The sequence below is a fragment of the Leopardus geoffroyi genome, chromosome C3 (assembly GCF_018350155.1).
Source record: "Leopardus geoffroyi isolate Oge1 chromosome C3, O.geoffroyi_Oge1_pat1.0, whole genome shotgun sequence".
Taxonomy (NCBI): Eukaryota; Metazoa; Chordata; class Mammalia; order Carnivora; family Felidae; genus Leopardus; species Leopardus geoffroyi.
The window spans coordinates 34,673,813-34,689,347 of record NC_059338.1 but is presented as its reverse complement, the minus strand read 5'-3'; the positions used below and the strand labels follow the sequence as shown (position 1 = coordinate 34,689,347).

Genomic DNA, 15,535 nt, shown 5'->3' with positions numbered 1-15,535 from the left:
AGGAGGCTGCGGATGGAAAATGCGCAAGCCCCTCAGAACCCTGTCCATTGCTGTGCTGGTCCTGTCCAGCCTGAAGAAAAATCTAGCAGGGGATCCTCAACCTTCCCCAGCTTCTCTTCCTTTTGACTCTCTGACGATCTTTTCTCTGTTCGATCTCTGACGAACTTCTGTTGCATCTGGTAGTTCCAGATTCACCATCTGAACTGTTGCTAGCAAACAGGAGAGTAAAATGAGCTACGAGGCATGCAGTGGTCGTGTGGGTGAATGCACACATCTTCCTGGTCTTAGGAGGGGGTTACGTCCTGATAAACCCATCTAACTTGAAATGCATTTAATTACACCTAACCTAGCGAACGTCGTAGCTCAGCCTAGCCTACGTTAAACATGCTCAGAACACTTACGTTAGCCTACAGTTGGGCAAAAGCATCGAACACAAAGCCTATTTCCCAATAAAGTGTCGCATAGCTCGTGCAATTGATCGAATATTGTACTGAAAGTCAAAAACAGCACGGTTGTGGGGCGCCTGGGTGGCTCAGTCGGTTGAGCGTCCGACTTCGGCTCAGGTCATGATCTCATGCTTTGTGAGCTCCAGCCCGCATCGGGCTTTGTGCTCATAGCTCGGAGCCTGGAGCCTGCTTCAGATTCTGTGTCTCCCTTTCTCTCTATTCCTCCCCCACTCGTGCTCTGTCTCTCTTTCTCAAAAATAAATAAAGATTAAAAAAATTTTTTTAAAATAAAAAAAACCCAGCACGGTTGTGTGGGTACAGAATGGTTCTAAATATGTCGGGTGTTTACCCTCAGGATCACGTAGCTGGCTGGGCGCTGTGCTCACTGCCACCGCGGGGCATCAGGAGAGAGCATCGTACCACATATTGCTAGCCTGGGAAAAGATCCAAATTCCAAATTCCAAATACGGGTTCTGCTGAACGCGTATCGCTTTCACACCATCTTAAAGTCAAAAAATCTCAAGTCAAACCATTGTAAGTCGGGGGCTGTCTGCAATTGCAGTGTCCAAGGGTATGGCTAGGCACTGCGGCTGGCACCTGATTTCTAGGACAACGAAAGGGGCCCCTGACTGCCAGCTCTTGGGGCAACTTCGGGGGGGGGGGCGGTTCTTCGTCTTCCGTGCTGCCTGTCTCGACCTTACCTGTCTCAGCCCGGGACTCAGACGAACCTGGACTCCAGTTCTGTTTCTGCCACCTGCAGGGCACATGACCTTGGGCAGGTTATTTAACCTGAGACTGTTTTCTAATAAGTAAAGTGAGCCTAAGAACACCTTGCTTGCAAAGCTGGCATAGGATTAAATGAGATAATCTACCCAAAGTGCCTGGCGCACACTAGGCACTGGATAAATGAAAGCCATCGTTATTATTATTCCTGCTGCTTCATTCTGTTCCGCAAGCTCAGCCAACTTCCCGGCTCAGAGCAGGGTGATGCCAGCCAGGAGCCCGCCAGCCATCAGCAGGAGACTTCAGTCCCTATCACTTCCTCACCCCTCCATCCTTGGGGAGCAGATCCAAGGAGGGGATCCCCTGCCTCTGCCCCCACCCACTCGCAGTAGGGAGTTTTCGATGAAGATGAGGTTTCAGGCATCCAGTCGACAATTAGCTCTTTACCTGTAAAGGACAGGAGACACAACTTGTGTTTTTCCATGGAAACTTACAAAACCGTGGGTGATAGGAGGCTGTTAGGAGCCAGTGCAGCCCATCTTGTCCCTGGAGGGTCCGCTGTGGCTTGGGCTGGCCACTGGGTTAGGCCTCTCTGACCGGCTGCCCATGTCCCTCTCCCTGTGAAGTCTCTGAACCCTGGCCCCATCTGGAATGAAGGGAAGGACAGAGCCCCAAGCACTCAGGCCTCCCAAGACTGATTGTACCTGTGGCCCCAGGGCTGCCGGGATTTGGGGAAAGCCTGTGAAGAGAGACTCCCCCCACCCCACCCATACATCCGCCAGTGAACAACTAGGGGTGCCAGCAAGCTACGAAGAACTGTGGGGACAGAGAAGCAAAGGCCCACCTGCCCCTGGCTTTGCTTCCTGCCTCCGGAACCCTGCTCTGACCTCACCTCAAACGTCATCTGTTGGAACGCCCCCAGAACCTGCCGTCCCTCCTCATCCTCAAAAGCATCCCTTACAGGGGCGCCTAGGCGGTTCAGTCGGTTAGGCGTCCAACTTAGGCTCAGGTCATGATCTCCCCGTTCGGAGCCCCACGTCAGGCTGGCTGCTGAGAGTGCGGTGCCTGCTTCAGATCCTCTGTCTCCCTCTTTCTCTCTCTGCCCCTCACCCACTCATTCTCTCTCTCTCTCTCTCTCTCTCCCCCCTCCGTCTCAAAATTAAGTAAATAAATATCTAAAAAAAAAAAAAAAAAAAAAAAGCTTAGGAAAAGGTCCCATACAGTACGTCCCCCAACTCTGGCAATGGCGGACTCTCCAGTTGGCCACTTTGCCACTCACTGCAAGACCCAGCCCAGGGCTAAGCCAGCCCTCCGGGGGCCTCTATTTCCTGGTGGATCAAATGGAAATCATAATACATAACAATGCCTAACCTGGCTTCCTCCCTGGGGAGTTGTGCAGATCAAGTGAGATCAAGTGTGTGAAAGCACTCTGAAAAGCTGGAACCCTCCCCCGGGTGCTGTGGGGACAGCACCAGGGATCTGGGTCCACACCCCAGGCCTGGCCGGGGCTCTCCTCAGCCTGCCTGCAGCTGTGGATGTAAAAGAGTGTCAGCTCTTTGCTGGAAAACAGCTTCGATTGGCGGGAAAGGAGAAGGTGGGTCTGAGACCCTGCTAACTGGAAGGGGAGAGAGGGTCGGCTGGTGGGACCACCGAGAGAAGGCGCAAAGGAAAGAATGAGGCTCAGGGAGGCAGCTGTGCTTCAGCTGCTGCGCTGTGGGCTTGGCCAGGCCCTGGGGACCAGGAGGCTGTGGATGAGGCCAACTGCATGCTCCAGCCAGGCCGCGTCACCTCCCACCCCCGCCACCTGGCTCCCGGCCACTGAGAAGGCCTCTGTTTCTTTCCTTGTGTCAGGAGGCTGGGGACACGTGTGGGGACAGGTGTACCATCTGGCAGGGGGCAGCAGATTCCAGGAGGGCAGGGGATTAAATGCTCATTCTCTGAGGGGCTCCCCCAGCCTGGAGAACAGCTTCTTACTTCCTCCTGCTGTCTGTGTCTCTTGTGCACGATTGCAGAGGAATCCTGGAAGCCTCTTGGACGCCATGGCCCCTGAGGCGGACCTCTGCTCTCTGGCCTTTGAGCCATGACTGTGTCTTTTTTTTTTTTTTTTTAATTTTTTTTTTTTTCAACGTTTATTTATTTTTGGGACAGAGAGAGACAGAGCATGAACGGGGGAGGGGCAGAGAGAGAGGGAGACACAGAATCGGAAACAGGCTCCAGGCTCTGAGCCATCAGCCCAGAGCCCGACGCGGGGCTCGAACTCATGGACCGCGAGATCGTGACCTGGCTGAAGTCGGACGCTTAACCGACTGCGCCACCCAGGCGCCCCATGTGTCTTGATTATACCTTTATTGTGACATCTATCCCATTGTATTGAGATTATCTGTTTCCCTGGTTTGTCCTCAAACAAACCCAAGAGCTCCAGGAAGGCAAAGATTATAGAGCCCCAGTGCCCAACAGAGTTCACTTATTATTTTTTTTTTTTTAATTTTTAAGGTTATTTGTTTATTTTTGAGAGAGAGAGAGAGAGAGAGAGAGTGAAAGAACACAAGTCGGGGAGGGGCAGAGAGAGAGGGAGACACAGAATCCAAAGCAGGCACCAGGCTCTGACCTGTCAGCACAGTGCTCGGTAAATGTTTAAGGACCACAGGGACCCAGGCACAATCCGTTGTCAAAATCCTGGGTCTTGTGCTCCTTCGACTCAGGTCCTTCTCCAGTAGACCCATCGGGGTTCTCAGAACCATGTAGCTCTTTCCAGGTGTCCACACAGGATGGCAGAAACATGGTTTCTCTGTCCCCAAGCTCGCTTGGCAAAGGGCTCTGGCTCCTCTGTCCGCCATTGGAGAACACTTGTCACTGAAGAGTGATGATGTGTTTGCACCTGAGGAAGTCACTGTCCAGGGCCTCAGAGGCCTTCCTGGCCTCACCTTGGGTGGTCCAGGCCCCACAGGTCTGCCATGTTCTTCAAGATCTTCAAGAATGAGGCTGGTTCCCACCATTTTCTCAGTGACTTGTCCCCACAGCCAGTAATAATCTGATATCATGTCCCTCACAGGGCCTCACAACTTGTGGACTACACACTGTGCTGGAAAGAGGGAGAGTGAGGGGAGCCACCCCAAACTGCACATCCCCGGTGACCCTTTCCCACAGAGTGCTCCAACCCCACTGAATCAGGCCATGGAAGGCACTAGAGATGCAGGGCCCCAGGGCCAGAGGAGCCAAGAACGCAGTATGAGTCACCTTTAATTAAGAGTATTTCTTAAGTAAATGACTTAATAGGACAGTTATATTCATTAGAGGTATAATTACAAGACATAAGATCAAGCAGAAAAGAATGCGGAGTGTGAGGGCGGAATGGGTCCGAAGCAGCTCTGGGTTCGCTGGGAGAAGGCGGTGGAGGGGTCAGGGGAAGGGCGTTCTCCCAACTGTAGGCTTCTCCTTGCCACACTCACCGCCCAGCCCAGCTACCCTGGGATCCCAGCACTCAGCGAAGGGGGCGGGGGAGCCTCAGGCATAATTAAAATGCAATCATAATAAACAAACACTAATTAAAGCATCACAGAGTGTCCCATTAAACTCTGAGTCAGTCCTGATAAAGTGCCTCCTGACTCAGTGGACGCTCTCCAGGAGAAAGCTCTCCCTCCTTCTTAAAGCTTCCAGAAACAACTCCCAGCCCCACCCCACCCTGCCCCACCCACCCCAGCCACCAGGTCCCAGAACAGGGCGCCTGTCACCTGGGAGGCAGGGTGAGGCACCCAGACATCAGGGATTCAACCTTGGTCCTTTAGGGCTTCTATAGACTCAGAGTAAATTCTTAGGGGCAATTTCTCCCTGGACGCAAAGCAGTGCCCTCTCCCCCTTCCCTCTCCCCCTCCCCCTCAATCAGGCCTCTTCCCTTCCACAGCCCCAAGGCAGAGTTCTAACCCATTTCTTCCTGGCCCTGGGACCTGACGTTTCAAAAGCCTCCCCCAAGGAGCCAGGTTATCTGTATCAGTGGCTCGCAGTCTCTAGGACAGGAGAATCAGTGGGAGAGCTTGTCAGAACCATTTCTCAGGCCCCATCCCAGAGTTTCTGACTCAACGGGTTCTGGATCTTCTTGTCTCCTAAGCTCACAGGTCATGCCAGCACTGCTGGGTCCAGGACCCCGCATCGAGCGTCATTGCTCCTTGAGAGAGGTCCAGGGCCGCCTCTTTCTGGAGGACGTTCTCCTGGCCGAGAGGTGGCAGGCTGGAGAGCTCAGAGACTTCATATGTCCCCAGTTCTGTGGTCTTCTCCCTCCTTTCCAGCTGAACCCACACCTGCCCTTCCAGATTTCTACCCAGTGTTCCCTTGCTCTCACACAAGGTTTTCTGAAGAAACTCTGCTTCCCCTTTGCACAGGGGTCTTCCCGCCTGGAACGTTCTTCATCTGCGTCTATGTTAGTCACCCTCCAGGACCCGGGCACGTGCCTTGTTTCTCACAAAGCCTGCTTGGGACCCCCTTCTAGAGCAGCACCGTCCCATAGAAATAAAACACAAGCCACAAGTGCAAGCTCTGTGAACAATTGTAACTTTTCTAGCAGCTATATATATTTTTTAATTTTTTAATGTTTATTTATGTTTTGAGAGAGAGAGAGAAACAGAGCAGGAGTGGGGGAGGACCAGAGAGACAAGGAGACCCAGAATCCAAAGCAGGCTCCAGGCTCTGAGCTGTCAGCACAGAGGCCGACGCGGGGCTCCAACCCATGAACCGCGAGATCATGACCTGAGCCGAAGTCGGACGCCTAACCGACTGACCCACCCAGGCGCCCCAAGTAGCTATATTTTTAAAAGTAAGAGGGAAAGAAGTGACATTAATAATCGATTTTGTTTAACCCAATATTTGAAATTTTTCATTTTTTTAACGTCTCAATAAAAAATTATTAATGTGATATTTTCCTTTTTTTTTTTCCATACAAAAATCCTCAAAACGCAGGGTTTAATTGTGTCCTGATAGCACCTCTCGGTTTGAACTAGCCACCTTTCAGATGCTTATAGCCGCGAGAGAGAGTGGCTATCGCATTGGACCCAGAAGACGTAAAAGTATTTTCTCTTTGCTCTGAATTCCCTCAGCTCTCTTGCAATGCCTCTCTTAGAACACACATCACTTTCTTGGGGTTTGTTTGTTTGTTTGCTTGTTTTATTGCTAGTCTGTTTGCAACTTGAAGGTGATGGCTGTGTTTTACTGCGGCTGTTGTTTTCATTACCCTGAAGTGCCTAGTGCTGGCCTGTATGTAGGATGTGGTCCGTGAGTATCGGTTGATGAATGAATATAGAAGCACATGAACGTAGCAAAGACAGAGAACCCACAGAAACATGTCACGTTGAGGGTCTCCTCCCGCTCCCTGTGACATTTCTGGCTTCTGGTTTGCGCATGGCTATTACATCTTTGAGGAGGGCATCATTCGAGTCTTAAACCGCCCCCCCCCCATAAGTTTCCTGTTTCACTCCTCTCTTCCACTCAGTGCATTACAAAAAAAGAGAGAAATTCCCACCAGGAGGGCCCAGGAAACAGGAAAAATAGTTGTGCTCTTGGTTTCACGTTTGGAGAAGAACAGGGTTCTCACTATCTCCGTGGCACTTGGCGTGAAAGTGGGCTTTGTTGCTGGGGACACTGCTCCCATTCAGGGCCCCCTTTCCCAGCTGCTGAGAGCCGGGCTGTGTTTTGACAGACGGGCCGAATGCAATGCAGACAGTTGTTTTAATTTCCAGCCAGATGCAGACATCACTCACGCGGATCCCGAAACCCAAGAAAGGGAGGCTGGGTGCTGGGTTGCTGCGCTCAGGCCTCAGAGGGCGGGCTGGAGGGGGCGGGCGGAAGCCATCCCCGGCAGTGGGGTCACAGATATCCTGAAGGGCTGAGAGCCTCAGGCCCAGGAGAGGCACACCAGGAGAGTGCCTGGCAGGTACCTTCCAGAAAGGTGCTCCTTGTAGGAATCACAGGCCATGAGTCAGGGGGGAAGGGTTGCTTCTTAAGGCAATGTGATGCCAGTGGCTGGTGGCAATGGCTGGATATTCGCTTTTAACTGTACCAAGTCGTTCAGGGCAGAAATCCTAACAGTCTCGGGGAGGAGTTAGGTAAACCGTGGGAAATCAAATCCCAAACATCAGAATCGAAGGACAAATGCAGCCTCCCTCGGAGGGAGGGCAGCAATGGCTTTCACAGCCTTCCAGACACCTGTCACCTCGACTCTGCTTACGCATCCCAGTGACGGGAGTCCCTTCCGGAAGTGAGGGCTTTGCGGTATTGGACAGCCTTGACTTTCCTAGGTTGGGCTTTCCTGAAACTTTTTTTTTTTTTTTTTTAATTTTTTTTTTCAACGTTTATTTATTTTTGGGACACAGAGAGATAGAGCATGAACGGGGGAGGGGCAGAGAGAGAGGGAGACACAGAATCGGAAACAGGCTCCAGGCTCTGAGCCATCAGCCCAGAGCCCGACGCGGGGCTCGAACTCACGGACCGCGAGATCGTGACCTGGCTGAAGTCGGACGCTTAACCGACTGCGCCACCCAGGTGCCCCAAGGGCTTTCCTGAAACTTCTTACCCATGAGTCGTCCTGCGGCCACATCGCCGCCCTCCGAACATTGGGAAACCGCCTCCATGGCCACCTCTAAATAAACATCCCAGATCCATAAAGCTGTACCTCGGATGCTGCATCTAGATCAGGTCGCATCCTAACCACTCTTCCGGGAAGGATCTACCCGGTTGAACAACGCCACTCTTGGAGCAGAGGCCTGAGCTGGGAAGTCCCCAGAGTGGGGGTGGCCTGTCTCCATCCTGACATTATTTCTGCAGCCCATGAACAAATTAGCCCCTTGAGCTCTTATATCATCCCGTCAGGGCACGCTGGGCATCGAGTCGATGCAAACCCTCAGGTCGAGTACACAGGAGCTATTTCAGACCAGCCTCCACTTACAGTACTAGTGTTTTCAACTGAATTGCAAGGCTTTACGATGATCCTTCCTGCATTTCTTTTTTTTTTTTTTTTTTTAAGTTTATTTATTTATCTTGAGAGAGAGCGCACAAGCGTGATGGGGGAGGGGCAGAGAAAGAGGGACCGAGAATCCCAAGCAGCCGCGGGGCTCGAACCCACGGACCACAAGACCATGATCTGAGCCAAAACCAAGAGTCGGACACCTAATAGCCTGAGCCTCCCAGGCACCCCTCTATATTTTTGTTACTAAAAGGAGGTTAGGAATGTTTAGAGCTGATTATGCCACTCACTTCTAGGAAAGCCTTGTCGTGTGACTCTTAGGTGTCATGAGGTGGTAGGAAGGAGGGACACCCAACATAGAAAGGACGCTTCCTGGGGGCTGGTGCACGAGACCCTTCATCGTCTGGCCCCCGAGCGCACCCCCCTTGCATCTCACCCCGGCCCATCCGGGGTACACCCTTGAGTTATGCTGAACTTACCCACGATTACTTTTGCTCGTGATGATCACTTCTCGCGCTGCCCTTCTGGGTCTGTGCGTGGGCCCACTACTACCCTGACTCCCGCTTATCCCAGTGGCCCCTTCTCCAAACAGGTTGTACCCTGCACCCCGCCTATAAGTTCACCCCCGTCCCATCTGAGGACCTCCATCTTTGCAGTGACAAGCTCCCCCTGGACTTGAGCTCTGCGGGGCAGGATCTATGCCCTGATGGCTGGCACTACTCTCTCACCCGGCACCCGAGCCTCCCTCTAATGACATCTGATAAACATTTGCTAGATAAGCACGTCAGATGTATCCCAAGCCTCTCAAGATGATGCTGTGAAAGTGCCTTCGCAGATCCTCTGTCCCTCTGCCAGAGGCAGAGCACCGTGTGATAGGACACTGGCTCGCATTTGTACTTGAGGTCACGCATCCGGTGGGGGGGGGGACCTCTGTACCCCGGCAGAGGACAACCCATCCCCAGCCCGGCCAGTGGTTTTCGCAGCCCAGCAGCCCTGCTGCCCCAGCCAGTGGTGGTACCTAGCGTGACAAATGGAGGACTTCTGTCCTCTGGCCCCCTTACCTGGCCTGAGTGTCACACACGCTGGACAGGTGGAGGTGCCCGGTCCAAACAGGCCTGGCTCAAGTCCCTGTTGGGGAAGCTGGCAGGAGTTCGCTGGGGCTACACCCTTGGAGAGGGGGGACAGGGGCTTGGTCGGTAAATTGTCACTTTCCCCAGCAAGGCGGAATCAGGCAGGCAGCTCATCTCCGTGGATGTTCCCATGTAGCCAGACTTTTCAAAGGATGGGAGATTTACTAGAAAAACTGAATGCAGACATCAGAGAATGGGATAATTGGATCCAGGTGGTATGTTTGGTTGGCTGTAAAGAGACTGCCATGCAATGAATATTATTTGATAGGAAAAGTTTCTCCTTCTCTCCCTTTATAAATTTTTCTGTGCGGGCAGGATGTCTCAGCCCAAGCCCAGCTGAAAGCCCTTCAGAGACAAATTGGTGGCACTCAATAGGCTTTCAGCAGAGTTAACCATTTTCAGCACTTACCGCAAGCCCATTTCCCGCACGGACTTGGGTGGCAGGCAGAAGGACGCAGGACGATTTGCTGCTGCCTCTGGCGATGGCAAGAAGCAGCCTTGCGTCTTCCACCCCAGAAACACATGCCCCCCCCCCCCCCGCCCGCCCCGCACCAGGCACACAGATGAGAACACAGAACGGCCATCGATTTATCCCCTAGCGTCACCTCTTTCGGGGCAGTGACCTTGCAGGTGTGGGTAGGTGTCATCCCTACCTGATCTAACCGTGCTCTCTTTCGTCTCTCTGGCAGATCACCAGGGTCCCCGTGGAGTCCTGTGAACAGTACACGACCTGTGGGGAGTGTCTGAGCTCGGGGGACCCTCACTGCGGCTGGTGTGCTTTGCACAACATGTAAGTTGGGGAGCGTTCTGAAACAGGGCCCGGGGTGTAGACCACCAGGTGCTTTCCTGGGAGGGTTGATGAGGCTGTGACAGTGGCTTGCGCGGGGAGAGGGGAATTTCCAGTAATTCTCATCGAGGTTGGAGAGCAGGAAGAGAGGCCAAGGGCGGGGGGTCCTTCCTTCCCAGTGTTAGTGCCTTTGCCTTGCTTTCATGTCTGATTTCTGCCCTCCTGGCTTCTCTGAAGCTGCACCTTGTCAACACGGGGAAGGGTAGTGGTATGGGCAGAACTCACGAGGGCAGGTGGAGAACCCCCGAGAACCTCCTCGGTGCACCCTGAACAAGGTGCCTCCTGCCGTCAGCGTGCAGATGTCAGTGCGCTAGGGTGGGGGAACCCAGACTCCAGCGAGCCGCTGTGTGTCTGTGCATGGTGCCCTGACCGCCCTGGGCCTCCACTTTCCCGGCGCTGAATAGGAATAATGCCTACCTGGAAGGTAAACCGTGAGGATTCAATGAAATAATAAATGTTTTGGAAATACGGAAGCCCAGAATAGGCTCTCCGAATCAAAATAGTTATCATGAGCTCTGAACCTTTGGGAGGACCCTTCTGGCCTCATTAATTCAAGATTTTGAGAAGTCTGCACCTCACTCTAACTTGCCTCACACCCCTATTGAGACGCATCCCTGGGGTAGAATCCCAGCTCCATAGAAATGCAAAATCACACTTAAACTTCCTAATTCCAAGAGCCCCCAGGGAGGGAATAGGGTGACAACCCAAAGGCGGGAGCTGGCCAGGAATTCTGTTCCCCAATGGAGCTGGAAGCTCTGTGGCTTCGTGCCAGCCAGCAAAGCATCTCCATGAAATGTGCCGGGTTTGGGGTGGAGGCGGAGGCGGGGGGCCAGAGTTCAGGGTCCTGCACAATAGCTCTTGGCTTCCAGCCTCTGCAGCAGGTGTTGCGAGGGCTACGGAGGGAGGGAGGGAAGCGGGCGCCTCACAGATGCAAAATCCGGACTGGATTTGAGCCCACAAATACTGGGTTCCCTGCTTGGGTTTGGAGGTAAGAGACTCCTCCAGAAGTTTCGCGTGCACGCGCGCACACACACGCACACACACTCACACGATGCTCTCACCAGAACCCAGGCAGTGAGGGAGTCACCATTCAGGTCAGACAAGTGGTACAGATTCCGACGCCCCAGGAGTGGCAAAGGCGGCTAAAACTGTTTCCCCTCCGTCAGGCCGAGCGGCCAGCCAGCTGAATCTCCCACCAGCAGGGTTGATTCCTCTGGAGAACCTGCCAGCTGCCCCCGCTCTGTGGAAGTGTCCTGGACTACCTGTCCTCTCCCTGTGCTGTGGGCGTGCAGCCACACCATCCGCACCCTGCCCCCTGCCTGGCCCTCCCCACTTCTGTGCCGGTGCACTTGTCACACGGAACACACCCCTTACAGATGGGGGATCATCATTTATTCAACAGCACGGACAACCGTGCTCCCCAGCCTGTGCTGGAGGCCACGGATCTACCACAGTGCCTGAGTCTCCCGGTGGCCCCACACCACCCCTGTCATGCTCCTGTCTGGGTAGGCTGTGGCTTCTAGAAAGGCCGAGCCACATCAGGATTGCCTGTGATTTCCTCTGTCCTCTACCTGTGGCAGACAATCAGTCCCTCCCACCTATGGGCACATCTCTTCTTCCGGCACCTCTGCCTCCCAGGAGCACTCCGGAACAAGCTTCTTCCTCTTTCTTTCCCGAGCTTTCTCCCCTTAGATCTTTCTCACGGTCACCCACGCCCCCGTAGTGCCCTCCCACCTGCCACTGGCGGCCGGCCTAGGTATCGGGAAGCAGACGATGGGCCCATTCTAGTTCCCAGGCCCACCCGCTGGACTTTAACGGAGGCAGAGGCCGAGGGAGATTGCTGAAGAGGCTCCGGGTCTGGGGGGATTTGAAACCTTCCTGTCTCTTCTATATGCCTTGCTCTTGCAACTCTGTTATTGTCTCCAAGGCTATTTATCTCTGTTAGGGCTGTTGCCATAAATAGTATGATAAAAAAGAGCCATTTCAGTGAGTCAATGAGATAAAGGCTCCAGTCAAGAGCTCACTTTAGAGCTATCTTAAGGATTCACTTAAACCTCAATAATTCTTTTCTTTGACAGCATTCATATTTAGATCCATTATATGCCTGGAAAGGAAGAGGGGAGGGGCTTGGGGGGGGGGGCGGGGAGTCTGGTGGGAATCCCTGCCGAATTGTGGGATTGTGGCATCTTGTTGTATCTCGGTGGCTACTTGGTTGGAGAAGCACCGGGCCCTACAGCGTGTTCCCATGTGACACCGGTGACAGCCCGACGCTCCTGCGTGCAGGCGTCACCATGCCCACCTGCCACACTGGGCAGAGAGCCTCCAGCCAGGGATGAAGCTGTCGGGAGAAATGGCCACACGGCTTTCTGACAGAGGCAGCCCTGGCCGAGACTCCTGGCCTGTCTCTCTGTCTCCAGGCATTATTGCACACCGCAAATATTTATTTAAAATATACCATGTGACAAGTAGAATACCCCAATGAATAAAACATGGTCCCTGCCTTCAGAGAGCCATTAATCCAGCCCCAAGATCACATGTGCACCGCCCGATACAGCTAAGACTTGTCCAGATTTTTCCATTTTTTTTGGAGTAGCATAATAACACGAAGAGTCATCATCATTATTATTATCATAAGGGCCTAAAACCCATTTTCTAAGTACTAACTGATTTAATCCTTACACTAGCCCTATGAGGTAGGGTAATGTCACTATCCTCACCGTGTTATAGTTGAGGAAACTGAGGCTAGGAGAGACTAAGTAACTTGCCCAAAGGGACACAGCTAGTATGCAGTTGATCTGGGGGGGAGGGGGTAGAATCCAGGCAAACTGGCTCCAAAGCTCCTATCCTTAGCCTCTTGTGTGCTAATTCTCACATTCCCCAAATGTCCCACCGTTGCTCACCGAACATCCTGTCAGGAGCTATTCTTTATGCCAAAATTGTACCTCCTGTATTGAGAGTTAATCCCACTTCCTCTTAGTCTGTGTTTAACTGCCATCAGGACCATCTGGGAGTCACCCAAGCCCTCTGGGGTAAGTGAAAAGCATAATGAGAAGACAAACCACAAGCCTCAGAGCAGCAAACCCCTCTTACAACCCCCCAGGGGACAGTGGAACCAAACAGATGGGTCTCTGTGGCCTGACCTCTTGTGAATCTGTGTGTACGGCAGGTGCTCCCGCAGGGACAAGTGCCAGCGGGCCTGGGAACCTAATCGATTTGCTGCCAGCATCAGCCAGTGCATGAGCCTCGAGGTGCATCCCAGCAGCATCTCAGTGTCTGAACACAGCCGCCTGGTAAGTAACTCATCCTACCTAGGGAGCTCCTGGAGGGGACAGGCACAGAGCGCCCTTCCGTGTGTGCGTGTGTTCCTTTAACACTTGCACGTGTGTCTGTGACTGGAGCACACTTGAAAGGCTCCAAGGAAACTTTGCGTTTGGAGAAACCCTATGATAACTCTTAATGTAAAAGGCACAGCCCCTCTCCACACTCCCTGCAAACTCATCACCCGTTGATCTGTTTTGTAAATCTAGATGTTGCATTTCGTAACAAACAGCTACGCTATGGTGCAACCCAATACGAAATAACGCATTTTTCTTCACTGTAGGCTGTATTTACATTCCTCCACCTACCATTTCTCACAGAGACCTTAGAGTTTTGTGTGTGTGTGTGTGTGTGTGTGTGAGAGAGAGAGAGAGAGACAGAGAGAGAGACAGAGAGGAGAGACAGAGACAAAGAGACTGAGACTTAATTCACAGCCAGTATGCACTTAAAGAGAATATTAAAGAGAATAAAATAGCCCTTAACCACCTGTCGAGGTACAACCCAAAATATTTCATGTCCTCAGGCCCTGCAGGATCATTTCCTTCTGAAGGTTTTATGAGCGTTTACGGATGTTAATTAGTTAATGAACCTTCCAAGATTTCTGTTCATTCATCCCCACCAGGAGGTTTTGGCTCCCATGGAGCTGAGGGAACAAATAGGGGAGTTTGTACCTAAGTCTCTGGCCCCATGGAAACGAAACTGGGGCAGAGATTCAGCAGCAAACAAATGCCTGGAGAGGCTAGGTGACACTCATTGTGCTAAGAAACCACTGCAAATAAATGCAGCCAGGTGTTGGTAGGAAGACAAAGGGAGACCTACCCAGTGGCTCCCAACTTGGAGGCCACCGCGGGGGTGGTGGGGGTATTGTCCCCATGAACCCTTGTGGTCACTCCCTGTTGCTAGAGGAAGCCGGTCTTCAGATCCTTCACCTGTTGTTTCAAATACCGCTTAGATGTTCTATTGTGGTCATTGAGAACAAACTCATTTCTGGCAGTCTGAGGAATTGTTACCCTTCCGAGGAGGGCGCTCAAACTTGCAAAGGCTGGGAGGTGCTGGCCTAGATCATTGGAACCCGTAGACAGCAGCAGACATCCTCCGAGAGGCTGGTGTCCGAGTCCCTTGCTTTCTCTGACCTCCTGTGGAGCCACTGCCCTACTCGAGGGGTGCTGTCCGTGAGCAGAGCACCCAGGGTAGGGGGGGTACAGAGAAGCAGAAGCTCCTAGGACACCCACCGACCTGATAAGGAGCCCCTGAATAACAGCTAGGCTGTCTTCCCCCAACGTGGTAAACCTCCAGATTGGTAAGCCAGCGTTAAGACTTGTTTGTAAAGGGCCCAGCTCATGACCTGCTTTCCAGTTTCACGGTTTCATGTCAGAATGACGAGGGTCCGAGATGGACTGTGGTAACTTTCCCTCCAGTGCCCCTCACTCAGTCCTTTCTGATGCGGGGCAAGATTGAAAAATAAACTAATAATGATGTTAATAAAGACCATTGACTGCTGTCAGGGCTGCTGTAACTGTTCCGTGTCAAAGCCGTAAGATCACCTGGACCAGTGTCTTGCCTTAACAGATGAGGTCTAGGGAGATTAGTGGGCACCCGGCCACGGCAGGGCCAGGTCTCCTGAGCCCCTGGGTCTCTTCCTGCAGCATCATCTCTTTGATCCTTGGCCTCTTTGCTCCTCCCACAGCTCAGCCTGGTTGTGAGTGATGCTCCAGACCTGTCTGCGGGCATCTCCTGTGCCTTTGGGAACCTGACAGAGGTGGACGGACAGGTGTCTGGGAGCCAGGTCATCTGCATCTCACCGGGGCCCAAGGATGTCCCTGTCATCCCTCTGGATCAAGGTAAGAAGCATGTGCCATGAGAGTCACATGCCAGGGACTGCCCTTACCAGAACGGCCAAGAGTACAGGGCACAGGGGATGGGGGGTGGTGAGTACCAGCACAAAGGTTGCCTGACCACGTCTTCATATTGCAGACCCTAATACGGGCTTCTGATATAACTCGTTTGAGTTTGAAAGCTGCTTGTCATGCCCCGAAGTGAAATTCCGGAAGAAGGAAATCCCCTGCTCCCATTTGGGCTAAGTCTGCACAGTGTGCCGAGAGTGTTTCCAGACTTCCCTCCG

At 52.8% G+C, this 15,535-nt stretch overlaps 1 protein-coding gene across 3 annotated transcripts in view; it reads left to right on the top strand.

Moving 5' to 3' along the window:
* PLXNA2 (plexin A2) overlaps window positions 1-15,535 on the top strand; it is a 208,843-nt gene that overhangs the window by 125,284 nt on the left and 68,024 nt on the right. For all 3 annotated transcript variants that reach the window (XM_045456756.1, XM_045456757.1, XM_045456758.1), the window contains exons 5-7: window positions 9,938-10,038; window positions 13,262-13,385; window positions 15,101-15,254. In XM_045456756.1, the coding sequence (XP_045312712.1) occupies window positions 9,938-10,038; window positions 13,262-13,385; window positions 15,101-15,254 (379 nt within the window). The remainder of the gene's footprint in view (window positions 1-9,937; window positions 10,039-13,261; window positions 13,386-15,100; window positions 15,255-15,535) is intronic.